Raw genomic sequence first — 26,876 nt, 5'->3', positions numbered from 1 at the left:
TGGCCAATTAAAATTACCTGCATTACTTTGTTAATAAAGCAGACGACTGACTCGGGGGAACATTTCATTGGCAGTTAATTATGCAGTCTGCTATTCTCAGATGTTCTCAGCAAATGTACAGTGAGCTATATAAAAGCTGTTGTTGTGCTCTGGCAACATTTCATATTTGCATAACACAAAGAGCACCATGTGTTTTGTCACAGCCGTCGCACACAAAGGCTCAGCATGTTTAGAAAAATTGCTGCTGTTATTTGTATCTGTAGAGATACATTATCAGTACGTCATACCTCGCTAGATTCAGTTCATGTGACATAAGGAGGTAATCCTCCAATGTTTGATTTTCAAAACAAGAGTATAATCATATATTTATGTTGCTGATGCTCTGTAATCTGTGACTAAACTTGCACAATTCACTGAAAAACCAATGTCCAGTATAAAATCTACAAATAATTTCATATATATGTAACAAATGTGCATGAATAAAAATGTACATATGGTTGATCTAAAGCTAAATTTCTCATTGAGTTGTGCAGTGAAGCTCCATGTTTTTGTGTCTTCCTGAGGTAAATGATGCTTGAACAGCAGTGGGATCGCTCACTGTTAACCATATGTTTTCATGCAAGAGGTCATCAGTGTTTCTGAGGGTTAATACAAAACGCCCAAACATAGACAACAGGGACCAACGCATATTAATGACAGTCTTTATTCCCTTATGCAAAGAAGGCCAGGTAGATGAGAAGATAATGTAAAGTGATTCCAGCACACTGAGGGTGTTAAAAAAAGTAGTTCCTACTAATGGAAATAACTGGATTGTATTCTTGCAGTCTTACAGTCTTGTGTCAAAAAGACAACTCTCATTTCACATGGTAGACTGAAACAAACTGAACTCATAAAGTTTAAATATATAAACTTCACAAAGGGTTACATTAATAAGTGATTTTTCTCCTAGGTATGATTCTTCCACTTTCCTTTGTCGACATTTCTCTTTACATTGACAGTAAGCGGGTTCAGTCTCCCCTCAGCGATAATGTGAAATATTGGCTTTTAACAGCCACTTTAAAGCATCTGGATGCTCAAGGCCATTCTAACATTGTGTAAAAGCCTAAAGGGAGCGTCGTTTCCTCCACAAATCTGCACCAAAACAACTATCACTTTATGTGAGAATTAGCAAATAGTTATCATTTCTGTGACATGAAAGGGTCCAAGCCAACAAGCGCTGAAATAATAAAATATTGAAAGGTCTATGAAACATAAATGTGAATTCTTGCTACATCTGTCTCTTGCTAATTGAGTTGCTACCAAGAATGTTAGCACTCTGGAGAATAATTTGTCAGTGCAAAACATCGAATGGACCAATTTATTGGTTGCTGCAGGCTGTAGAGTTCCAACAGTCTTTGATCAACCTTTTTAGGTCAGTATCTCTCGAAATACAGAGAAGAGAATTACATAGCAGAGAAAATATTTCATCTCTTTAAAAGACAAGGAAAAGTATTTTTGTAGTTACACTGTTTGGCTGTAATGGAGAATGAATTCTTCAGAGGGTTTGAAGTCAGAGAGGGGAAAATAGCAGCTTTTGTACACCGTATTTATTGTGTTGTGTGGATGGTAACTTAAACATTTATCATAAAAAAGTGACAGAAAGAGTAATTATAAGTTTTGCTTTCTCTCATCACTCACTGGATGTAAGATGCATTCACTGACAGTTACCGGTAGGCTTTTTCTGACACAGTAAATTAAAAAGGAGGCTTCAAAGAGTTTCGTGTTGGCTGAGGGGTGGATCAATCTTTGATTCTGAAAGATTCTTGGCATCTCAACAATGAACGAAGCAAAGGTTGTTTGATAGCTCAGTAAGGTGTGAAGACTGTACTTTGCATAAATAATATGATGTGCTGAGTTATGAGTAGTGTACTAGTGTTTAAAATGAGTGTCCTCAGTGAACCTGATGTTGGGGCAAATTCACTGTTTGTATCAAGAATGCTGTAAAACTGCAGCACATGAACACAATTAGAAAGTGGTCAAATATTGTTGGAAAAATTAATGTTCATTGTTAAATGGACTGAACACCTGCTCTTCATGTTGTTATCAAGATTCTTTGTACTGCAATTGTCTACTCATCTATCTGTCCTACTGTGACATACGTACACGTATTGATATTTCACAACCTAATTGCACATGTAGGTTTTCCCAAAATGTAAATAAAAGTTACTTTCCTAATAAAAAGGTCTGCACTCTGATGGTCTTTGTTTACAGAGCAGATACTTAAAGCTGGTAAGTAACCTGACATAATCTACTCACTTCATAAAACCACAGATCTTCTTCTTCGTTGGTGTAAAAGATGTTGAAACAATCTGCATCCCACCCTTTCTCTGATGATCTTAAACTCAATAAAAGGCTAATTTATTTGTAAGTGAAATTGTCCCTGACCACCCAAGAAACTGAGCTGCTTCTCCCTAACAACCTTTGCTCTGGGTTTATATACAGACTGTGTTTACTATTCGCAAAGACTCTGCTTTAGCAGCAGGCACCCTGGGCCTTGTTACCATTGAAACAGACAACAAATCCTAAAGTAGCTGTTTAAAGCCATTATCCTCACATTGTGACATTTTACACTACAAGGTGACAGCCGGATAAATCAAACGAGGATGGACGAACATGGCAAATAATCACATACACGACCACTTTCACACGTTATAAACATAATGCATCATATATTATGCAATAACTACAGACTATAGCTGGCCCTTCTCTCATTAGGTACATCAAGTTCTGAAAGAGTCTTTGCTGATCACCACCTTCTCCCATTCATTATGTCTGTGAATGGTCCCTCGGTCACATGGCTGGAAACTGTAATTATGCTGGCAGTAAAAGGAAAAATTGAGTCGTACATTTAAAAGTGCTGAATTGCTTTAATTAATCTGGAAATGGTAGACTTAGCTTTAGCGGAGGCCCATCCTCCTGTGTGCCTTCAGGAATGCTGTCTCAACACCAGGCCATCGCTTTCCTTGTCTGTGCCTTTAAGAATCTAAGTGCATAAAGTGCATTGTTTTAAATAGATTTCAAAGACACTATTGCCTGTAAAGGGCAAGAAACATGTCATATTTCAACCACTACGAGAACACAACCAAACCTCTACTAAAAAACTCTGAATTCATGACAACTTAAGACTAGACACAATAAACTAAGGCATATATGCTTGAAATATATCCACACTCCATAATAGTGAGGTCATATAATTCATTTCTACTCAAAACATTTCAACAAGGCCCTCGAGAAGAGATGCGCTTGTACAGCGAACTACATCATTAGCTCACACATGTACGATGTCTCAGAGGACCTTTAATTTGAGTAGGAAAAGTCTGTTCCTCCGCTATGAGGTTAAAGAGTGGGTGACAAGTGAGGAAAATCACAGCGGAATGCATTAATTAGATAGACCTAAAAGCATATTTATCAAAGGCTAAGCCATATGGGAATTATCTGAGGAAGGATCTAATAAAGACAGGACAGGTTAATAGAATAAAAGGCCTTGAATAGAATGTGTGCTTATACATAAAATATCAACCTGATCTCACATGTAAACGAATCATTAGGATGTAACCATTGTGGAAATGTTACGGCGAGCGGATCCTTAACAAGAGAAATGACCTTCATGTGGTTTGACAGTGACAATTGGCTCCTTATGTTGCCTCTGATTAAAATGTCAGAGCCTCTGACTTAGCTCATCTTAGCATTTGAAAGATTCCACATGAAATGGACCAATATTTGCTCAGAGTGAGAAGACTGATTGTTGGATATGCTGATAGGAAGAATAAATATTTCATGAAGTCCCTTAATAAGAAAACATTACACTAGTTTTCAGAGGCAATAAACAGCCCAGTGATTCTGACTGGATCATCTAAATGGTGTCAATCACATGTGAATATGGAGGGCTCCCCCGTCCCGGCTGTAGTGATGACTGATGGCCCTTCAGAGGCGACGGAGACAGACGGGGCTGATTGAGAGAGCTCATCTTTATGGTGGAGGCATGGCATTGTTAACAGGATGTGATGGCTTGCGTCCGCACAGTTGAGCTGGGAAATAAAGCTGTTGGGCTTGGCCTACCTCGCCATCATTCACAGAGGTAATGATCTCTGTCTGGCTCAGAGGTAAGTAATAGTCTGCCTGTGGGTTTGTAAGGGCGTGACACAGCAGGCCGACAAAGTTCAACTTGGACAAACTCAGCTACATATTTAATACGTTTAATAGCCAGTTTAATAAAGATAAGAATACTGTGAACCAAAAGGTTCATGAGGTAAGAGATGAGAAGTTGGTGATTGCTAGTTTTACATTTTTCCTTATGATCCAAGAAGAATATAGAAAACATGTATTATAGCGATGAGAGAACGATTGCACGATAATGAGATTAAGGGTCTTTTCATTTCATTGTCATGTGCAGTTGTTCTATTAAGGCTGTAATACAACTTTTGATAATAAGTGCAATGATACTTTTCAATATCAAGCTATATTATGTTCATTATCATGTGCAATATTACTTTCAATTTAAGGGGCTATATCATGTTCATTATCATGTGCAATATTACTTTCAATTTTAAGGGGCTATATTATGTTCATTATCATGTGCAATAATACTTTTCAATTTAACAGGCTATATTATGTTCATTATCATGTGCAATATTACTTTTCAATTCAAGGGGCTATAATATGTTCATTATCATGTGCAATAATACTTTCAATTTAACAGGCTATATTATGTTCATTATCATGTGCAATAATACTTTTCAATTTAACAGGCTATATTATGTTCATTATCATGTGCAATATTACTTTTCAATTCAAGGGGCTATAATATGTTCATTATCATGTGCAATAATACTTTCAATTTAACAGGCTATATTATGTTCATTATCATGTGCAATATTATTGCTTATTAGAACCATGTGCTGTAACTTTCTCTATTTTGTGCAATATTACTCTGTATCACTATTAGGGGTGGGAATTGCAGGATAAGTCATGATACGATACAATACTATACGCGATACGTGGCCATGATAACAATCATGATACAACGATTCTGCAATAATTGATACATTGCAAGACAATCATATAATGATACATCATGATATCTGATTAACTTCTGATTGTATTGCACGAGTCAGGACGACAATATATTGCCGTATTGATATATTGAGCCCTAATCACTAATGTGAAATTGTTTAATATCATGCGCTATGGGCTGCATGGTGGTGCAGCGGTTAGCGCTATCACCTTACAGCTATAAGGTTCCTGGTTCGAATCCCTGTTGGAATGTAGTTGGCTGTTCTGTGTGGAGTTTGCATGTTCTCCCCGTGCATGCGTGGGTGACCTTCGGGTACTCTGGCCTCCACCCATAGTCCAAAGACATGCTTGTTAAATGGTGACGCTAAATGTGAGCTTGAAAGGTTGTCTGCCTCTGTGTGTCAGCCCTGTGATTGACTGGTGATCAGTTCAGGGTGTATCCCGCCTCCCGCCCAATCCAGCCCCCCACGGCCCTGAACAGGATAAGCAGAATAGATAATGGATGGATGGATCATCCGCTGTCTTAATATTCATTATCTGGTGCAATGTACGTTTTTAGCACTTCTTATTATCACTGCCAATACAACAGTCAGTGTAATTGCCACCATTACTTGCTTACTGTTGTAAATAACTTATTGTAATATTGTTGTTCTATTAGGCACTGTCTCTTTAAATTTAACCCATTCACTTTTTATTTTACATCCCACTTACATTTAAGTTGTTATTTTGTATTACTCTTGTTTTGTACTGTAATTTTGGAGCAATTTAGCCCTAGCCCTTTGGGAATAATAAAGTTCAAACTTATCTTAAAGGTAGGTTGACATGGGCAAGTGTTTCTCAATGACCGCACGGTGTTTGACATGATACTCTTCTCGAGATCCAAATGGAAGCGAGAGCATGAGGGGAAGCAGTCAAACATGTAACTCAATTATCTTTAGCAGGATAATTAATCAATTCAGCATGCACATCCAAGTCTCAGAGGCGTCTTTGAGATAATTGTTCTCATTGACTTGAATAATTATTTGTTTGCTGATTTAATTATTTCCGCATTTGGAAAACAAATGAACTGTGCTGGAACATACTCCACAGTGTTCGTCTCCTGAAGTTGAACGATGTGCTGTAGAGTGCATCAGACTGAAGCAGTGTGTTATATAAGAAACCTAAATGCAAAGTGTCTCTTGAGAAATCAGCGGCAGACAAATTCAGATTTTATGTCATTATGTGTTTTTTTTTAAACCCTAACCTCAGCTTGAAGGAGGTCAATAACACATGAATAGTTCTGCCTCTTGGCATCAATACAAACTAGACGGAATCAAAGGCTAATATTTCTCAGCTCTGAGGTCAGCCCTGGGTTACAGACACAGCCCTCTTATAATGACTGGCGTGTTGAAAACAGTTGTCGGAGTCCCCGGTTCACACCATTACAAGAATGAATGAGACCTCATGGCTGCTGCAGCAAATAGCACAAATTAGGAGGGTCATTTTAATGGCACTCACTACTATTTATCATGCCGTTTTAAATGTTTTGCTCATTTGTTTCCATTAAATATTTCATCTTCCCTTAAATATTCATTGAACTTCCTCTTTAAATTTTTTACCAGTCTCTTTGCAGTCGCTATCTTTTTTGCCTCCCTTTTAGGCTTTGCAATCATAAATAATTATTCATCTACACCCAGAAAGAGATTGCATAAAACATGCACATGAATCCTTTTTGTCTTTTCTCATTAGTGATATACTTCGAGTAGCCTAAATACTTCCCGCTACCCCACTTATGGAAATTGGTTGGAGAACCTTCCTAATGACTCTGCTTCACAAATAGGTTACAGCTTCGGTCTGTGATCCTAGCGTTCATCCCTCCTTTCATGATGAAAGGAGGGGTCTGCAGCAGCGTCTGCGTTCAGAGCTGGAGTTCTTGAATTACTTTTAAAAGAAGGAATCGGCTACATCCTGCATCAGATTGTGCTCATTGTTGTTGTTTAAACCAACTGTAGGGCTACAGTGGACCTGTATGTGCAACAATAGCTTCTTACTGACACTTAATTATGTATTTAATAGAGAGGTTAAAGGTACTGAACGATGCAACACAAACATTACAATAATGCTATTTCACCATGGCTTCCTTGCACTGGCTCTTTCTGGGATAACATTTTATTTAAGGAGCATTTTTGCTGAAAAATAATCTTCCTATTATCATATTCTACTTTTTTTGTTATTTAAAAAAATAAAGTAAAGTAAGGGCTTACTAGAAATAATGTAAAGACTCATAATAAATCAAAATCCCTCTGTTACTTTAAGTATTTTTCTGAGAAATTTTAGATTATGAATATGAAATGTGGAAATTAACTCAAAATATAGATGAAAAAGTGCTCTCTCTGTGTTATACTGTATGTGTTGATGCTATAGCCTGGCTCAATAGATTCATCTTGCCTTAACAGGAAACATTTGTCTTAATTTGCTGGATAATTGCTACATGACTCATTAGCAAACAGCACCATGGTGGATCGTAGAAGGGAAGCATAAACTCTCAATTTGACTGGATTATCCTTTTGTGATGAGGCCTAATGATCCAACAGAGTAAATAGCAACGTGTTAATTAGAAACATTGAATGATCCGCTGCACACAGAGGAGGTATTAACCAGGCAGCATCATTATGTTAGATCTATAGCCTTCTATTTTTTTTTTTACCACTAGGTCTGCAAGTAGAAGAGTAATTATTACGATCCCCAAAAGAAAAATTATCGTGCATTTGCTGCTCGCTCATGATTGAAAGAGAAGAGTACATTTTATATAATAAAATAGACTAGCATGTGCTCTATGGTCCAGAAATATTTATTGATAAGCCCTCACCTGAGGCATGACGGTAACATTATGACTTTTAGAATCACTATTATTAAGAAAAGTAATTTTACCTGAGTTGTAACAATATGTCATTGCTTAGTCTAAACAAATCCTGATTTGGCATTGTAAGTTAAAATCTGGCTGTTGTAATTATAATTAAAACTGGCAAACTCTCTTCTTTATATCTTGGTCTGATTCAGTTTTCTGTTAACAAGAGTTTTAGTTATTTTTTTTGTAGATAAAGTAATCGCCAAGACAACAGTGTTTAAGTTAGCGTCTGCCTCCACCTAGTGGCAGAGATTAGTCATCGAAGATGAATGAAGACTGAACTGACCTAAGTCACCGTTTTACAATGGGATTCAATGCCTATTGGTGAAAATTGTACAATTAACAGCACACTTTTACAAAATTATATAAAGTAATTATATCCATTTGTTAAATCTTATATGATGATGGTTTTATACTATCAACATACCTGCACATGTGTATTTGTATCCATCTTAAAAAAAAAAAAAAAAAAATCAAAACACAATGACATAGAAGTGCAAACACATACGAAACAGTTAATTACTACATTTATAACTGAGCTTTTCTCTCATGTTGCCACATTTGTGTGCATAGGAAAAAAACGGGGTTGTTCATGAATGCAAAATAATTTGGACTTTTTGGACTTTGGAAACACATGAGCTCTAATAGGCTTGCTATTACTAATAGGCCTTACTAAGAACTTTCAATAAGCAACAAATAGCAATACTGCAATGTAAAAATCCCCTCTTATAAATACACTCTTACAAGTCCTGCATTCATAGTTTTTTTTCAGAAAAATTATAGTAGTATAAGTATTAGTATAAGCAACTCAATGTGCTCAACGTATTAAAAGTAAAAGTACTTGTTATGCAAAACTGCACCTTTGTGAGTGAGTGTTATATTACTGTACAGTTGATATAACTGGATAATTATTCTTTTTCTTTAATCAACCTTAAAAAAGAGCCAAGTGAAACATTGACGAGGCAGTGACACCTCGTCAGTTGACCGAAAGATCAAAACTGACAGGGATGCCAGGTTTGTTCATTTTCCAGTGAAGGTGGAAACATAGGACACTAGATTATAGAATCATATTTTTCCACGCAAGGTGATGCAGTAAAATGCACTACTACATATATGTATATGTTTTTAACAACAATAGTGTATTTGTGTGTTTTTGAGCAATAAATGCTTAACAAACTAAAGTAGAAAGTTCAGATACTAACCTGCACGACGCACAACTGGCAACTCCAAAGAATGCTCGGAGGCTGTAGAAATAACATGCATTCACGTGCTCCTCGGATGCTCGGAGTTCTAAAGTTGGGAAGTCGTTCTTCTGACTTCGGTGGGTTCATGAACTTTGCAATGTAAAAACATCATGGACCTAATAAAATAAGACGTTTTACAGTTTATTGTGCAGAACTTAACTAAATGTACAGCAACTAACGGTTACAATTTTGTGTCATATTACAATTGACAAATGGCCCAGAGGTTAATTTACAATACTTGAATTTTTAAGAAGTTTTGACCATCAAGCCAACGTCTAAATTGATTCTCCATGTTTTTGCGTAATATGACGTCAACTCGGCAGGTCGGGTACCAACATTTTTTCCTAGTATTTCAGTTGATGGTTCGACACGAAAGAGCGTTCACATGAATTTTCCCATTTGGAAACCCATTTTTCCGATTATTTCGAAACCACACGAATGCACGGATCGACAGAATGCGCCAGATAGTTAGCTAGGTAGTTAGCGTGCTTAGCAAACAACCGTCTCCTGCAGCTACATTGCTGAGTTGGAATTGGATGACCTGATAGATATATCAGCGGAAACTGACTTTATACTTTTTAAGGACCGATATAATTGATGGCCTATTGTTGCCTCGTAGCTGACCCGCTTGATTTCGTGGGTTAACACTGGCGTTAAGTGCACAACATTAGCTTGTCAAAAGGCAGACAAAGTTAGCTAACTTTAGCCCGTACGCTAGCGTGACAAACGTTTGTCAGGTTCGCAGAACATTTTGACTTGAGGGAAGTAGGGAGGAAATTGATAAGTAGGACCGCTGGGCTTCGCTACTTGTGCAGAGCAGGCATACTTTTAGGATTCCTGGGTTCTCCCACTGTGACGCATTTAGAAAAGTTGACTATCCGTGCACCCTCCGAGACATTTAACACGTTTCAGTTAATAAGAAATGCTTTAGCTAGCTGTCAACAACAACAATCCTTTGGGCTAACGTTAGTTGTATAACGGACGAGAGCTACCACGTTCGGCCATAACTTCTAACGTTACGGAAGTTGTGTAAGTCAGAGTCGGCTGTCTTTCTTATTTATGTTAACTAGCAGACCGGTGTTTTAAAACCCTTCATTGTCGGACTCTCACACTGAGCCGCTCTAGTAGCAGGGCGACTGGAGAAACGTATGGCATCGGATGTGATAGAGAGCGAAGCGGTGTTGAAGGGTGTAAATGATATGAATTTAAACAATAGCAGCCCAAATTTTGTCACAACCGCGAGGACTCATGAGGAGCTGGGAAACAGAAAGACTTCTAGTCCTTCTTCTTCTGGAGTGTCGGGAGAAGGAGACGAGGAGGATTTAAGCGAACTACAGAAAAGCACAGCTTCTACAGTCGAAAATGGCGAAGAGGCACTTCAAGAGAGTCCAATAAAAACAAGACGTACGCCACAGGAAAGGAAAACTCCAGACAATGAGCAGAGACAGCCGGGAGCTAGAAGCTCTACCCCAGGGAGCCTCTCCCAGTCACGCTCACCAACTACACCCATTGCCAGGTCTGTACGTGTATATTTGTGTGTTTGACCTACTTGTTACCATGATATTATTATTATAAAGCATCTGCTTTCATCTCCATTGCAAGAGCGCTGTTCCCCCAGACACAAGCACTTGAGCCAGACGATATTCAAGTTTGTGAATGTTTCCCTTTGTACTGGATTTGAGAGTTGTTTGACAGGACAGTGATTCTTCAGAGTCTTTGCCTTTAGCAGTGCTATTTGCTACTGTTTGCTGTGTTCGGCTACTCAAACGAAGACTTTGCCTTTCATGCAAAAATGAACTGTTTAACCTCAAACCCTAAAAGGGACTACTTTTGAAGCAGCTGTTCCCTAGACTAGCTTTAAAATATGTAGACTGGCCTGTTTTCAGCAAGTTTACTTACATTTTTCTAAATCAGTGCTTAACCTACAAACAAGCATTCATATCAGAAGAAAGGAAAATCCTTTCCAAACCTTTTGGCATTCCCACATTTGTAGCTTGGTCAGAAAAGCAGGTAAAGTGGGTGCTAGACAGATCTGGTATAAAATGTATTTCCTGAATATAATACAGGAGGTGGACACAATAACAGGAATACCTGTACAATTAGATTGTACATGTTCAGCCACGGCCAAACATAAGGATCATGTGTGTAAACAATCTAGTACAATAGCAAAACAGATTATAAAGTCAAAAATGACCACAAGCTTGCATCCTCCAAGTATATTCTTCCCAAACGTCCCCCCTGGGGATCAATAAAGGATTATATTAAGCTTAAATTAACACCTCTTTGTCAATTTCTAAACAACAAATACTATTATGTTATTACAGATGTGAACTATGTTACACTATATTTTGTACTGCGCAATACTGTAGAGGTGTAGCAGTCATTGTCTTAAACCTCTGCAGGTTACAGTAAGCAACTTCTGCGGACATTTGAGCAACAATACACCAAAGGATAACATATGGACAGGGGAAGACATTTCAGCATCTCATCTCAAGGATGGTCTTAAAAATGCCCACAGCGTTCATCTATGTTTTAAATGATAAGTTGCTGCTATGAATCATATCACAAAGAATAACCAGCAGTTTAATTAACATAGGAATTAGAAATTTCAACTAGTAGAGTGCCTCACTAAAGCCAAAGTTGTCCAGTCTTTATCTGACAGGGACAGATTTGCGTTCCATAGAGACAGCACAGTCATGCCTGGGGAACTCAAAGGCCTTGCATTATACTGCTGTAAATATAGAATATCATAGTAATATTTCCCCACTAGTTTCATCATGACGTTGGGGGGGAGTTTATGTTTGAATCATGACCATGAAAAACTTACTTTTCATTTAATATGCTGGTCAACCCTGATTTCAACCCCTAATTTACATCTCTATAAATAGATTTAGACTCGTCTTGAAATGTTTTTGAAAACATGTAAGCATAAGATATGGCATCCTCTAAAAAAAAATTGTCAGAACGGGTAATTTTATATTATTTTATATGTAGTTATTTTTATAGACTTCAAAAGGTCATTCATTTTTTATGTTTGACTCTCTAATGTGGCCGATTCCTTTTACATGCAGCTTGGTGCTTTTTGATTGGGTTCCTTTTCAGGAAACTATATTTCTGTGGCGCTTCAACCTCCGTCAGTGGGATTTCCAATGTAATGTGGGGATTAGCACTATACATAAGCCAAACTGCTATGTTATGAAATGTTCAGCACCAAATGCCCAGAATTTTTTTTTTAGTCTGGGAGCACAAATACAGTCATGTATGTGATTACTGCATCAAAGGGAGCTCTGTACAGTCAAGATACAGACACCATGATCTGCATTAGTGTGTAAGTCCCCAACACAAGCTTGTAAGCTGTTCATGAAGCCAGTGATCTGATTAGGTGGCCAGCTGCAAGGTATAACTCTGCTCGATGAATCGATTAGCAAAGCAGCAACATAAAGCTTCTGTCAGGTTGCTGGTACAACACAGGTGTCAGGGTTATTTTCTACTCCCATTTTTAAGCGTGTGTTCCTTTTAAGAACGGCTGTGATTGTAAAGATGCATCTACTGCTTGTTATATTAAAAAAGGGTCCCTGACTTGGTGTAATGCTCAGGTGTTAAGTATGTAACAGGTGTTGTTTACCATGACATACTAAGCTGGTATAATTCTTTATTATACAGTAAGTATTAGTATGTGAGCCAAAGGGACTCTTTACCCCACTTTGATTTCGGTGTTTAAAATATTTTTTCATACTTAATACAACATGTCCAGCTGAAAAGCTAAAACAAAATGTCTTTAAAGAAAACAGCAGCTACATTTTGCTTTGTGCAAAACTGACACAGAACATGTGTCATTACATGTTACTTGTTGATGCGTCAGGTCATGTGCATTGTAATGCAAACTGAGGTTTAAGCTGTTTTTGAACTTTGTGGTAAAATTAGGGAGAAAATGTACAAGCCAGTTCATGAACGATTTGATTATATAGGACACTGTTACCAACAGCGGTTAAGATTTAGTTAGGAATATACCAGTACTCATGTAGACAAATAAAAGCACACATTGAGATAGATCTAACATGTTCACATTCTTATCCTAATATATAGACCCACTTCCCTGTTGGCAAGCTTTGTATAACATGCTTTTATGTAGCATTGTTGACATTGTAGTGTTTCATTACCGTCCCTATGTATATGCAGTAACTTTGTACAGCGATTAACTGTGTATATACCAACCCTTGAACTAAAAGTTGCCTTTGACTCTCGGTCTAGGTTTCCCCCATAATCCTTTGGGGATTGTACAAGTCACAAGCAACTGTTGACAGATAACCGATTATGTGTTTGGGGTTTGTTTGTCATGGATAATCTTTGCTAGCCTCTTAATACATTCGTAGTACAAGAGGGCCTTTTAGAAATGAAAGATCATTATAGATAAAAGATGGCAAAACCTTTTTATGTGTTTTCCTTCCCAGCCTGGAACGCAGAGAGTCGGTCGCCACAAGAGAGGCCCGCCTCCGAATGGAAGGGGTCGTACTTAAGGAAGAGTGGCAGGATGAGGATTTTCCACGGTATTTTCAGTCACTCATGTTGTAAATAGTGTATGGATCATGGATCACAGCTTTGTGTCACATGTTTGTGTTTCACACAAACAATCACCCTACTAAAGCCGTGATCACCTTCTGTATGATTATTAGGCCCCTCCCGGAGGAAGAGGAGCTTGATGAGGAGCTTTTTGCAGGAACCTCTGAAGAGGGAGAGCCGGGTAATGAAAGCAGCACAGTACACCGAGCATTAACACATGCTGCTCACATACACGTTGAGAGAATGACTGGTAATCATTTATGTTCTTTCTTGTTTATCCAGAAAAGCATTCTGAAGTTCAGCTGAAACTAATAAGGTATCTTACAAGGCAGACTTTTTAGCAGACAGTATTTCTTTGCTCCGCTGCAGTAGAACTACAGAAACACAGAAGGGCCTTCCTACCAAAAGTCTGTTATGTTGGAAGATACTACTATATTTGTTTAACACCCCCTAAGGAAGCCTAACGTCGGCTCTGGCTGAAATTCAGAATGCATTTTTGCATTGAGAAGCACTTTGGATCTGCTAGGAAAATATATCTTCACCACATGTGCAAAAAATCAGATCCCTTATCCCTTTTAAATGTAAATTATATCACAATAATGAGTGATGATTTGACATGTACCCAGCAGGATATGTTATGAATCATGGCAAGAGGGCAAAGAAGAAGCTCGCAGCTCCAGACATCAGTCTTACACTCGACCGCAGCGAGAGTTCTCTTCTCTCTGATGACCTGGACGAAAGTACAGAGCTGGACCTCGACGGCATAGACACGCCTTCAGACAACAGCAATGAGTTTGAATGGGAAGGTAAGCACTTCAAAGCATGTGATGACAATAATCTTAAAATCTTTGAACCCTTCTTGTTCCAGTTTGTTTTATCAATACTGAAAGTGTTTATTGACTAGAAGAGGAGGGAGGTGCAGAGATACTTTTGAATTGGAAACTGATGAAGTCTGCGGTGGTTTATGTATTTATTATAATATTTATCTCTGTTGGGATTATTCATAGGATGACACAGAAGAAAGTGTTATTAGACCAGTCTTTCAGTCGGCTGCTTCTTGGATCCTTTAGCCTTTTCCTTCCTTGATTTGACAGGTTTGGGAGGGCAGCTCACTGCCTTAAGAGTAGTTAAAAATGTGCTTTGTTGTTTTTGTGTTTCCGCACTGCTGCCTTCCTCTTTTTCGCATGGAAGAATTGTTTCCATTCTCTGCCTGGAAACAGGCTGCAGGCCAGCAACAGGTTTCTCTCTTCCTTGTGGTAAGGTCTCTTGGACAGCCCCCCCCTCACTTTTTTTTTTTTTGCCAACCATGAGTCAATCAACCCCTATTGTCCCGATTTTGTTCTGTCCTCAACATTCAAACAAATCATGGGAAGGTTTTGTGTTTCATCAACTTCATTTTCAGTTAATGGTTTTTGTGCATGTCATTTTCCTTCCTTGAAATTTTTCAACGTTTACGCCAAAATAATCAGTCACAACTTGTCAGTTAGGAAGTGGTTTCATCTACACAGTAGTGCTGCAGTTATCAGATGTTAGCAACTTGCTAACATGTGCTGTTTGGTTATCAGTCATATTTTAAAAGGCGGCATACATTACGGAAAAGCAGAATAAATGAAGACATTATTGAGTAATAAAATGTGCACCTTATTAATTCAAGACAGAATGAGACGGACAATAAGGGGGGGGGGGGGGGGGGGAGAGAGAGAGAGAGAGAGAGAGAGAGAGAGAGAGAGAGAGAGAGAGAGAGAGAGAGAGAGAGAGAGAGAGAGAGAGAGAGAGAGAGAGAGAGAGAGAGAGAGAGAGAGAGAGAGAGAGAGAGAGAGAGAGAGAGAGAGAGAGAGAGAGAGAGAGAGAGAGATACACGATGAATGATGAATAATGATAAATGATAAATGATGAGATGAATAAATGGTTAAGTAAAGAACAGAAATGGAAAAGAAATTAACCAGACATGAACCAAAAATAACAAGACAAGAGTGACACAGTGGTCTGATTACACGAGGCCATTTTGTGCTGCATCGTGTCATTTTAAGATGATTACATGAATGGTGAATAATTTACCAGGTATTTTCAGGCTAAATCTAAACATGTGGCCCACACAGTGTTCTGAAGAAGAAACACGATCAGTGTGTTTGATTCTGTATAGTTAGGAACCCGGCTGCTCACAGAGAGATCCTCATTAAAGAGTGTTGGTGTGATTTGATTGGGTTGCACTTATTTTGGATTTTGCTTGTTGCATGCTTGAAATGCATGATCGGTTTATCACTTTGCTTGATGTCACATACGTCCTACAAAAGATGCACTGAAGTCCTTTGGGTTTATAGCAGTGGTGTGTTGCTGTGTATGGGAGCGTGTTTGGCACACTCTTTCCTATTTCGGCACAGTGACATGACGGATAGTGACACCCCATGCTGGAAAATGATGACCTCAAGTGAAAGAGAGACATGAAAGTTGAGATGTAATTGTTGGTGTTGATTCAGAGAGAAAGCATGCCTTCCAATACAGAAGATGAAAGCAAAGCAATTCAATGCTGTGTTAATTTGGGTTGATTCAAATGCATGCGATTGAAAGGTTCAATTATGATATATTTGGTGATCTTGATATCAAAAACAATTTGATCAAAAAAGATCTGATATAATAACATCACATTCAGGTGATGTAGTATCCAGGCTGTGGTTTTAAGTTGCCTCCTTTCCTTTAGACGATCTCCCCAAGCCGAAAAGCACAGAGCTACTACAGAAGGGCATGGAGTCGGTCCAGGAGTACTCTGCTGCAGACGAGAGGGAGGAGGGTCGCCGATGGAGGGTGTTTCGTATCGGAGACCAGGAACACAGAGTGGACATGAAGGCCATCGAACCTTACAAGAGAGTCATCTGCCACGGAGGTCTGTGGGCTCACATCATAAGCCATCAAAATATGGTGTAACAAATGTTTCGACAATTAAACTATTGTTTTAAAGCATGAATTTATAATGTTTCATTTGTTTCCCCCTGCAGGTTACTATGGAGACGGTTTGAATGCCATAATTGTTTTTGCTGTGTGCTTTATGCCTGAGAGCAATCAACCAAATTACAGATACATCATGGACAATTTATTCAAGTGAGTGTTTGTATGAATTCCCATATATGGCCTTATGGGGAAACGTTTCAGTTCCAGCACTAATGGAATTTTCCTGTGGCAGATATGTCATCGGCACACTGGAGCTTTTGGTCGCGGAGAACTATATGATTGTGTATTTGAACGGGGCCACCTCCCGGAAAAAGATGCCAACAGTCGGCTGGCTCAGAAAGTGTTATCAGCAGATTGATAGGAGGTGAGTCTGGGTAGTTTGTCAAACCGAGCCCGATCCCAAGAACAGCATCATCATAATGAACGTGATTAAAACGACTCTCTGTTATTGTACAGGTTAAGGAAGAACTTAAAGTCTTTGATAATCGTCCATCCCTCTTGGTTTATTCGCACCCTGCTGGCAATCACCAAACCTTTCATAAGGTAGCTTTAATTTTTAAGACCATTAAAATAATGACGTGAAGATCTCCATTTTGACATTCCCTTCTTCTTTTCACAGCTCCAAATTTAGTCAGAAAATTAAGTATGTGTACAGCTTGAAAGACCTCGCTGAACTGGTTCCAATGGAGTACGTGTCCATACCGGATTGTATTAAACAGTAAGTATGCTCTATGCAAACACATCTGCATTCATCCTGTTATTTTAAAATGTGTAAATATGTTTGTTATTTATACAAATTGGTTTTGCATTCACGTGTTAAATGTTTACATATCAGAGTAGGTCCCTAATCAAGGAAGAATCATAGTAAGACTTATGTTGTTATTATAAGAAGTGGACCTGGTGATTGCAGATTTAACTCACAATAACCGCTGTACTGAGAGCATGCCATGACTAGTACAGGTCACCTTCCATTTGTTCCCTTCTACAGCTTTCAGCCAGTCTTCACCACACTCTGTACAAAGCATATTCAAGTAATTCCTACAAAAGTTATTCCTTTGATGTGCTCTGCTGCTTTTCCCGTAATTGGTTTCCAAATTCTTGTGGTTAATTCTTGTGCTCATAAAGTTTCAGCTCTTACTAATCCCGCAAAAGTTGGTTGCACTTTTATCTGTAGGTGGAGCAGCAGCAGTATTCTGCTCCTCCTGTGTAGAAAGGATGTTAGTGGTTCTGAAATTTAGCATTAGGCATTTTTCCAAATCATTGACTCTGTCGTCTCATTAAACATGATTGTCTCAAGTCGCTTTCCCACTGGTCAAAACACCCGTGGGAAAGGTTATCTAATTCATACCCGGGTCACATGACTCTGCAGTAGACCCGGGTAATTATCGCCTCGGCTCCGATCGGCATTGACGCTAATCCCTGCCCCCTTTCCGGCGGGATGCTATGCTCCGTCGGTATCTTCTGCGACTCCTTGTGATCTCAGCTACAAATTCTGCCCGTCTCCATCCAAGCAGCGCTCGAACATTGTTCCAAATTTGCCGGCGCCGCATTTGATTAATAGACTGAGTAATGGATACAATAAAGACCTAACCACCGTAACATCTTCACTGTTTACTAACCCTGTTTCGGCCGCGTGTGTGACGCCAGACGGTGACGCAGCAGATTAGAGACCGACAGGAGTATACTCCACTGGCAATGGGAACAGAGATAATCGGCAGCTATAAGCGGGTCTTCCCCGGTCTGAAAGACCTACGTCAACACGCTGATTTCAGTGGGAAAGGGGTATTACTAACTCGATGTATGATAATGGAGAAAAGATCACTACCTGAGCTAATGTTTCCTTTTGTAAAATATGCATTTCGAGCATTGCATCAGTGAGACTTACCTCAACCCTTTTAACATCTCAACAAGTTTCCCCATCACTCAAAAGAACTGCTTTTAGGTGATTGAGTTGATTCCGGATATGAATAACTGTGCAGATCATGCTTACAAATTCCTCTTGCAGTGTTTTTTCTTGTGGCTTAACCTGAGGCGGATCTTGTATCCTCGTGGCATTTCAAAAGACTTCAGCACAAATACTCATCTTATCAAATGTTGTTGCTCTTTTGGATGTTTGGTTGCTTTTGGCTGTGTATTTCTCCTTTTTCTTAATCCCCTTATCCTGCCCCCTCTCAAAGGTTTGACGAGGAAAAAAATAAGAAAACCCCTAAAAGGTATATACACTTTCACCAAGGATCAGTATCAGTTTTTTATTCATTTCACAAACTAACAAGGAAATGATCGGTTGGCTCTCAGAAATGCACCAATACACCTCATTCTGTGCCATGTTTTTGGTAGTCGGATGATTTGTTCTCTTCTAACCAGTGTCAACGAATATCCTCCCGATGTCCCACTTTTCCCTCTGAGTAGATTTAGCATGTTACTAAACAGAAGGCTGAGAAGCTGGTTTCCAAAAATAGGTGGCTTGGTGATTGTTTAACCAACCTAATACCATTTCTGAGCCAATTCTTTGAAGTTCATCTCAAAGCCAATTCACTTATTTACTGCCTCAAAATAATATCGGCTATCTGTACGTGGTTCTAAACATACCACGTACCTTTGTAGCCTTTTAGCTGGCTGCTTAAAGAGTAATTGATCAAGAACAAGTTGTAATTGTTTGTAGGTAGATGATTGCATAGCTGCTTTCTGATATTAAAGTTGGGGCGTCAAGTAAACTTACATGCATGTGTCTTTTTAAAACCAGGTTTAGAATCTGATATGGTTGATGTTGGGTAAGTTTGTCCGTGCTTGTTCGACTGAATGGGGTGGAAATACAAGGAAGTAGCTTGTCTTAGTCACTGTGGTGTGTGGTTGCACTGTAACCATGTCCTCACATGGTTTCCTCTCAGTAACTCACTGAACACTCTCACAGCTCTTTGCATGACTCACTGCATACCCACTCCCTGCTGATGTTTAGTAATTGCCACAGACCGGTGTCAGCCTTGCACACACAAATATTCTCCTCATTGCTGATAAGCTGTGAGTGTTCAGTTGCTAAAGTTATTTATGAGCAGACATATTGTTGGGTTGTCGAACATTAGAAAATAATCCAATAGTTATTGGGCATAAAAACACTGCAACAATTAGTTAGGCTTTTTGCAAGACAAATGCACTAAAACTATTTTCTGCGTGTTTAAATCTAATTCTTTCTAACTGCATCAAAAAATGTTGCACATTTTAAGCACAAAGGTGGTATACATACTATGTCATTATTGTAGGAAATACACAACTATTAGCGCTGTGCAGCAGATAGTGGAGGCAGTCTGACTGTCAGCTTTAGCATAGGTGTTGGTCTCCTGCAGCACATATTAAAGTACATGCTTTTTTCTGTGTACCTAATTTATCTTAAGACTCTCATAATAGTACATCTGATATGTAAGGTTTGTATTGCCAACACGTTTTAGATGCTTCAGTAAAGAGAACATGGATAATATTGTCAAGTCTTTGGTGTAAAATATAAACAGAGCAAATTAGGTGGTAATTTACATGGGAAAATAGGCCCATTAAGTCAACATATAAACATTCCGGCACACAAAGAATCCCTTTGTGATGGTATAAAGGTAATCTTCACATTTCAGGATGTGACTGTATGAAAAATGTGTTTATTGGCACTAACCAGTTATGACCTTAATTATCAGTTACTGTTGCCCTGTTACGTGACCTTCCTCCCCGTCACAGATGTCTGATGGCTGTTCAATGTGTCTGCAGAATCGACAAGGACATGCACAGCAAAGTGGAGATAGCAGCGGCTGCTGTTCCAGAGTGACCCTGCTCGCAACGCAACATGTGGAGGAGGAGAGCGATGGCGAATGTTTAGAACCGCAGCCACTCTAATGTCTATGTTCTGGGCAACGCGACTGGAGACTTAGCTCTTTGCATCAAGAAAGTGCCTTTTTAAAATGATGCTGCCTGTTACATCACAGAACTTTTTACAGCTTGATTTTCTGCGTTTTTCCGCAATCTGTCTGAAACGTTTTAAATCTTTTTTTATGTACTGCCGGTATATCATAATGAACTTAGCTTATGGGTGTTTTCCAGTTACTGTTGTATCTAAACATTATTTAAGGCACTCTGTTACAAATGGTTGATGCATGTTCTGCTTTATTACATTCAAATATATATTTATATTCAAAAGGTGACAGAGGAGAAATTAATATATTTTTATGGTTGCTCTGATTTTAAGCTGCATTTTAGGACTCTGGCCCATTGAGTGGCATTTCATAGAACACTTTTTTTTTTTTTTTGACGGCACCTTTTTTCACTGTTCACTGTTAAAATCCTGCCTGGGGAAAATAAAGGTTTATTTTTTGCCCCTCACTTGAATGTGCCCTATGAATTATGGAGGGAGAGCATTTGTGAGAGCAACAATCTGATGCAAAACTGTAGGTCTAAAAACATTTCCTCCAAGTAAAGTCATGCATCCACATCATTGTTTTGCATTTATTTATTTCATGAAGTGCAAATTTTTCAGAGGAAACAAGATAAAGATTTATGACCGCACTAAAACTATATAGTTACCAGATCTCAGTATGTCTGACAATACTGAAACTATTAACCGAATAACGAAAGGTAAAGTAGTTCTTGCTATGTGAATCTCTTCCACTTGAAGTCCACTAGATGGCATCATAAATACAGATTTCATTGAAATCCCAAACGGCTTAAAAAAAAAGAAAGAAACAGAAAATACATCATGAGATCTATGCCAATATCTTGACAATTATACATACATGCGCAGAATATTCTTAGAAATAATGCAAACAATATTTACCAAAGAACATCCTGGAAAAATAAAATATAGACTTTTACAAATAAATAATAAATCATCGCTGATGGGCCTCTATACATGTTTGTTGGTGAGTCGAAGTGGTTCAAATTAGCAACTGGGCTCCATCCAGATCGGCGAACATGGCGAAAGAGCGATGCAGAGTTGGCCTTCTTTCTGTTGGACAGGTCGGTGCCTCAAACTGGGTAGGACAAGCTTACCGGCGGTCAGCATGCCAGCGCAAAGCTTTTCGTGATGCTGTCGATTTTAGCTCGGCGGGGTGAGCCCGGAAGGACGGACCCAGTTTGAATGTGTTGACAAAATTCAAGGAAAAATCCTACTTATTATACCTTTACACTTTAGTGGAAAATCAAGAGTATTTCTAACCATAAATAATATGGCTTCTACAATATTATTGCAGTAAATTATACTTTTTACTTACTTTTAAACTGATTGATACAAAACGGTGGACTATTGTTCTGTTAATGGTGAAGACTGGTCTAAAGCTTTGAAACGCAGTAATGACTCCAGACATCTAATAGCCACATCATTAACCCCAGGATCAAACTTATTTGCAAGGAGATGATGTTGTCTCATGAGCCACTGAAGGTCCCCAGTGCCGTACACACAAACTGCTCTTCTGTTCTGCCCAGTGCAAGGACTGTATGGGGCTCCTTTTTTCAAATCTCCTGCTAAATAGGACCACTTCACCGCTCGAGCAAAGGCAAGCATGTCCGATGTGTCATACTTCCCGTTAATGGGCACTGATCCAGGGACAGAAGGCATCCTCTGCAGGGTGGCCCAAAGGTGCTCATCGGGGCTGTATGTGTCCTTCTCCCACTCAATTAAGTTCTTAACCTCTTCATCGTTCATCACATGTTTCACAAAGGCTCTTGAGACCACAAAATAAGCATTCCCTGTGAACATGGGGCTGCTAATAGGTGGGGGACTTTTCTTCACGTCTGTTTTGACTAGATCAGAAGTGACTTTGTAATGATACTGCCAACGACCTGCCTTGTAGTCATTGGTGGCCTCAGACTCCATGCTGTTTCTCCCATTGAGGGCCTTCATTCTCTGAACCATCTCTCTGTTGGTTTTGATGGGAAAGTCTGTCCCGCAGGTGTTCAGCAAGTACCTCCACTGGACTTGCGAGTGCAGCAGATCTTTCATGCAGTTCAAGTCGGCCTGTACTCTGGACCATGAGGCATACACCACTTTTTCTAACCTAGTGGCTATAAACACATTTGGTAAGCAGGAAACAATTCCCTGTACAGCCTTTTGAAAAGTTTCTGAGGATTTCTGGTCCATGTGCACACAGTAGATGTTCTGAGGAGTGTAAACGGCTCGTAGAAGTCGCTCAAACATCTCGATCTTCTCATGGATCACAAAGGAGTATGCGATAGGAAAATCCCTCTCCTCTTCACTGAGGGGCTCTGTAATGAATCCTCTTTTTTCAATATAAGCGCCACAGTTCTTTGTCTCGTTAAGGTAGTAGTCCTCAGATAGAAGAGTCTTTTCTCTCTTTGATGAAAGCAGCTCCTCCAATTCCCTCTCCTTGCCCTCTATGTCTCCGCTGATTATAGCCGTGCAACCAGCCAGGTCAAGAGAGAACTGCGTTGGCATTCTGAGATCAGACGATGACTGCGAGTTAAAGGCAGTTTTCCAAAGGACCAAATAAAATAAACCAATGAGGACGAGAGAGAGGAGCTTCAACAACAATCTAGCCAACAACATTTCCCTTCTTGAGGTGAGAGCAGGTGAGCTCAAGTCTACTGTGCCAGTTTGATCAAATGGGGAAGGGCTTCAGTGCTGTATTCATTTGAAGAATGCTAAATGAATCAGCCTTCCCTGTAGGTGTGTCAAAGTAAGGTGTGGAAAGAATTTCTTCCTCATGGGATTTTTCAAAGGAGGATCTTAGCAACTAAATCCTGGTGGATATTACCACTTAACTTTGTTTTTACAGACGCAAGACAACACATTATCAATGCAAACAAAGTTAATGTTTGGTAGACTTAAACTTCAATACCCTCCCACTGTTGCTTACAGTGGCACCAGCAGAGAGATAATTGAACAGCTTTATAATAGTTCAAATATCGAAAGGACAGCCAGTTTTCAAGGTGCACTGAGGGCATCAAATAATGTTTTTATTTTTTTATTTCTATTTACAACAAATAATGCCGATTTCATTTACTATACATGATCATTTTAATGTTTAACAAATATATCTCTTTAAAAAAAAAACTCATAAAAGGATACATGTATTTCACTGTTCACTGTTACTCACACATGCCTCATCTAAAAATGTGCATTATACAGATACAGGCACTTTGTCGAATAAAATAAACACCAGAATTCAGAATACACCATACCAAAGAAAAAAATACATCTTCTAAACATGAAACTATTTTGAAATTACCTGTCAGTCTTCATATTGTGATTGGTGTTTCGATGCATCTAAGATTGATCAAGACAAGTGCCCTCATCCTGGTCTGCATCTGCATCCTGCTCGTGGATAAAGCTGTAGCGCCGATACACCGATCCATTTCTGCTGGTGTACACCACATCCACCTCGTCTCCACTGTCCGGCTCGGGCACACCGTGGGGCATGTTGATGCTGGCGCTGCCACTCAGCCTCTCATAGCTCTGGCTCCAGCAGAACCTCTTCTTGGCCTGGGCCTTCACCAAAGCAAACACAGCCAGAGCCAAACCCAGCGCTAGCAGCAGGGCGACAGGCAACGCGGCCGTGGTGTGCTTCAGAGCTCTGGAGGACATATTCAGGTCTGCTTCCTGGTCGTCTCCTGACTTGGGTTGGGGGGCCTCCACACACAGAGCTAGAACAAAAGAAGAGGAGCTTGAGTAGGTGGTCATATTGAAATAATCCTATGTTTCTTTTGATAGGCAGGGTCTCTACCTGAGCGGCTGTCACAAACACAGCAGTCAGTGTCGTTCCCTCCGGCCTGACAGCAGCGCGCACAGCGGTTCTCCACAGCATGAAGAGCAGAATCCCGGTGACAAGTAAGACACTGGTCAGGTCTGGGGCCGTTGCAATGCCTACATGAGCTGTCACATGGCTCACAGGCTTCCTACAAACATACGATTAAAAAACACGATTTCTATTATAACCAAAAGAAAATTTGGACGAGCAGAACAGTTTGCAATTGTGGTCAGCATCATTGTGCCCATTGTGTTGCTTTTAGGAGAAAGAGGCTTCATAAGGTTACAAAAGCTTTACAACCCCCGAGGAGCAGCAAAATATTCATCATAAACTGGACAACAATACGAGTTGTCTTCAGGCGTTTATTAACTTGAACATGATTTCGTAATTGAGCATCTCCTTTGTGGGTTTTACATTAACTTTTACGATGCATTGTATGGTAAATGAATGTAAGAATGAAACTTATCTTTTCCTTTGAACAGTACGATTACAAATAACACAACATGGTATGTGACCCGCCGTTAAGAGCAAACCTCTTCTGAAAAGTATCGACCCTCCTCACAGCGCGGATAGCAGACTTTGTCCTTTAGAGTATTGCCCCAGTCGCACGTCACACAGCCCTGAGGCGAGGCATCTGCAAACACACACACACACACATATATTAATGCCCACTTATGCAGAATTAAATAATGAAAGACAAATATTGACACGTTGGAAAGAGATAGATCTGGCATTGCTCAGCTGTCTATATGTCACAAAATGTTTGAGAACAAGATATATCAGAGATATCACAGAGCTCCTTCATCACCTGTGCAGGTCTGACAACTGGTGTGGCACTGTTTGCACATGTCATTAAGCAAATAGAAGCGGTGCGGGCAGCGCTCAACACACAGTTTGGTGCCTTGCAGCTCCAGGAGAGGAGGTGGACAGGCCCTGCAGGACTCAGGCCCTGGTCCTGTACACAGCTCACAGGACTGGTCACATCTCTCGCAGTGGGAGCCCTCTCTGTAATACCTGAAGGGAACGCATGACATGATGTTAACAAGTCAGGTGTGCACAGACTTTTGGATTCTTGCAGACATAGTCCAAGATTTTTCAGGAAGTCTGTCTGTTACTTTATCTGTGGTTAATTAAACTTAAAGAAGGCAAAAAGGTACATTGATCAATATTAAAAAAAATACAGATCCTCATTGAAAACTTGTAATATTTCTGTATAAATTACATTCATAACTAATGGCATAAAAAGCAACATCACTTTGAAGGGAACTGAGGATATCCTGTAAGTTTTCATGTGAAGCTGCTCGACTGCTAAATACATTCCACAGAAATGGAAGCTACTCTAGTCACAACATGCTTTGTGTCCTTTGTTTGTACAAAGTAAAATAAATATTGCAAAGATTATAATTGAGCCTTCAGCTGTGTACCCAGTAGGGCAATGGGTGACACAGAGCTGAAGGAGAAGCAGGTATCCTGGAGAACAAGAGAGGCAGTCTCTGGACGATGCTCCGGTGCACGTGGAACAGGCATGATCACAAGGTAAACAGAATCCCAGCTCGGTACCATCCGCCTCCTGCTTAGTGTTGTACGTACCAGCCGGACACTCGCTCACACAGGTGCTGTCTGGGAAATAGCACACAAACACAAAGTTCAGATCTCAACTTATCTGTATTCACTCCTGCTATTCTTCTGTATTTAAATAACTTAACTAAATTACATATAAAAAGCTGCATATTCTAACGCTCTCTTCACAGCATTTTTCTTAGTCAGATAACAACAGTCGCCTTTCTTTGCTGCTCAGTGGGCAAAAGACAGATACAGTGCACCCCTTGCTTTTTATCAAATCGAGAAGAATTCAGAATCAAGAATGTGAATTTTTCAAGCACATCACATATTGAAAAAATGTGTTAATAAGCCTCTTTTTTCTCACTGTATTAAGAAAGAACTCACAGAAGTTACAGCTCTTCCCTGATCATGTGTAACCTATCAGATACTCCTTCAGCGCCATCGCTGTCCTCACTGTGCACACAATCCTGTACGTTCATTATGTTTCAGACACTTGCAGCACTAATATCACACATATACGCGTAAATCTTCAACTCCTTTCATTGCTAACAATATCCTATAAGGTCCCTCTAAAAACATTTTCAAAGAATTAAAATTGCTATTACCGCAAGTGAGCACAGGTCACATTTAGGCGACATGAACGAGACTGTAATTATGTCATCATCATGCAGCCAGTGTATGTCTATGGCTAAATACCCCTTTGTGGTAAAAGATAAAACTAAGCCTGTTATCTAGGAATGCACAATGTTATCGACATCTTATCGGTATCTGCAGATAGTGGCTTGAAAATGACATATCGGCAATGGCTGATATTTTCTGCTGATACGCTGAAACGCTTTAATTATGCCTAAATGCTCGATGATTCCTCTACAATAAGAGTAGGCATGA

General features: G+C 39.5%; 2 protein-coding genes across 7 annotated transcripts; one reads left to right on the top strand and one right to left on the bottom strand.

The window, feature by feature from the left end:
- Nucleotides 1–9,535: 9,535 nt before the first annotated feature.
- Nucleotides 9,536–21,045, top strand: bnip2 (BCL2 interacting protein 2). Of its 6 annotated transcripts, XM_069686190.1 has the most exons (12): nucleotides 9,536–10,699; nucleotides 13,635–13,730; nucleotides 13,857–13,993; nucleotides 14,370–14,549; nucleotides 16,442–16,624; nucleotides 16,737–16,839; nucleotides 16,922–17,053; nucleotides 17,146–17,232; nucleotides 17,309–17,407; nucleotides 18,867–18,902; nucleotides 19,433–19,460; nucleotides 20,437–20,471. In XM_069686190.1, exons 1-11 carry the CDS (start codon nucleotides 10,332–10,334, stop codon nucleotides 19,443–19,445), a joined length of 1,434 nt encoding a protein of 477 aa, XP_069542291.1. In that variant the 5' UTR covers nucleotides 9,536–10,331; the 3' UTR covers nucleotides 19,446–19,460; nucleotides 20,437–20,471. The 6 variants fall into 6 exon arrangements, with proteins under 6 accessions (XP_069542291.1, XP_069542294.1, XP_069542293.1 ...); XM_069686193.1 differs by lacking the exon at nucleotides 19,433–19,460 and having other exon boundaries at nucleotides 13,857–13,924; nucleotides 14,373–14,549; nucleotides 20,437–21,045; XM_069686192.1 differs by lacking the exon at nucleotides 19,433–19,460 and having other exon boundaries at nucleotides 13,857–13,924; nucleotides 20,437–21,045.
- Nucleotides 21,046–21,895: 850 nt separating this feature from the next.
- On the bottom strand, nucleotides 21,896–23,113 carry gcnt3 (glucosaminyl (N-acetyl) transferase 3, mucin type). The gene is made up of 2 exons (XM_069686069.1): nucleotides 22,498–23,113; nucleotides 21,896–22,452 (listed from the first exon to the last, which is right to left on the bottom strand). The coding sequence occupies exons 1-2, from the start codon at nucleotides 23,111–23,113 to the stop codon at nucleotides 21,962–21,964; spliced, it is 1,107 nt and encodes a 368-aa protein (XP_069542170.1). The 3' UTR covers nucleotides 21,896–21,961.
- Between the last annotated feature and the right edge of the window lie 3,763 nt (nucleotides 23,114–26,876).

Source organism: Semicossyphus pulcher, unplaced genomic scaffold (assembly GCF_022749685.1).
Source record: "Semicossyphus pulcher isolate SPU_LCO1_2020_fin unplaced genomic scaffold, fSemPul1.0.p SCAF_8, whole genome shotgun sequence".
Classification (NCBI taxonomy): domain Eukaryota; kingdom Metazoa; phylum Chordata; class Actinopteri; order Labriformes; family Labridae; genus Semicossyphus; species Semicossyphus pulcher.
Note: the sequence above shows the minus strand (reverse complement) of the source record. Positions and strands in the feature narration are given on the sequence as shown.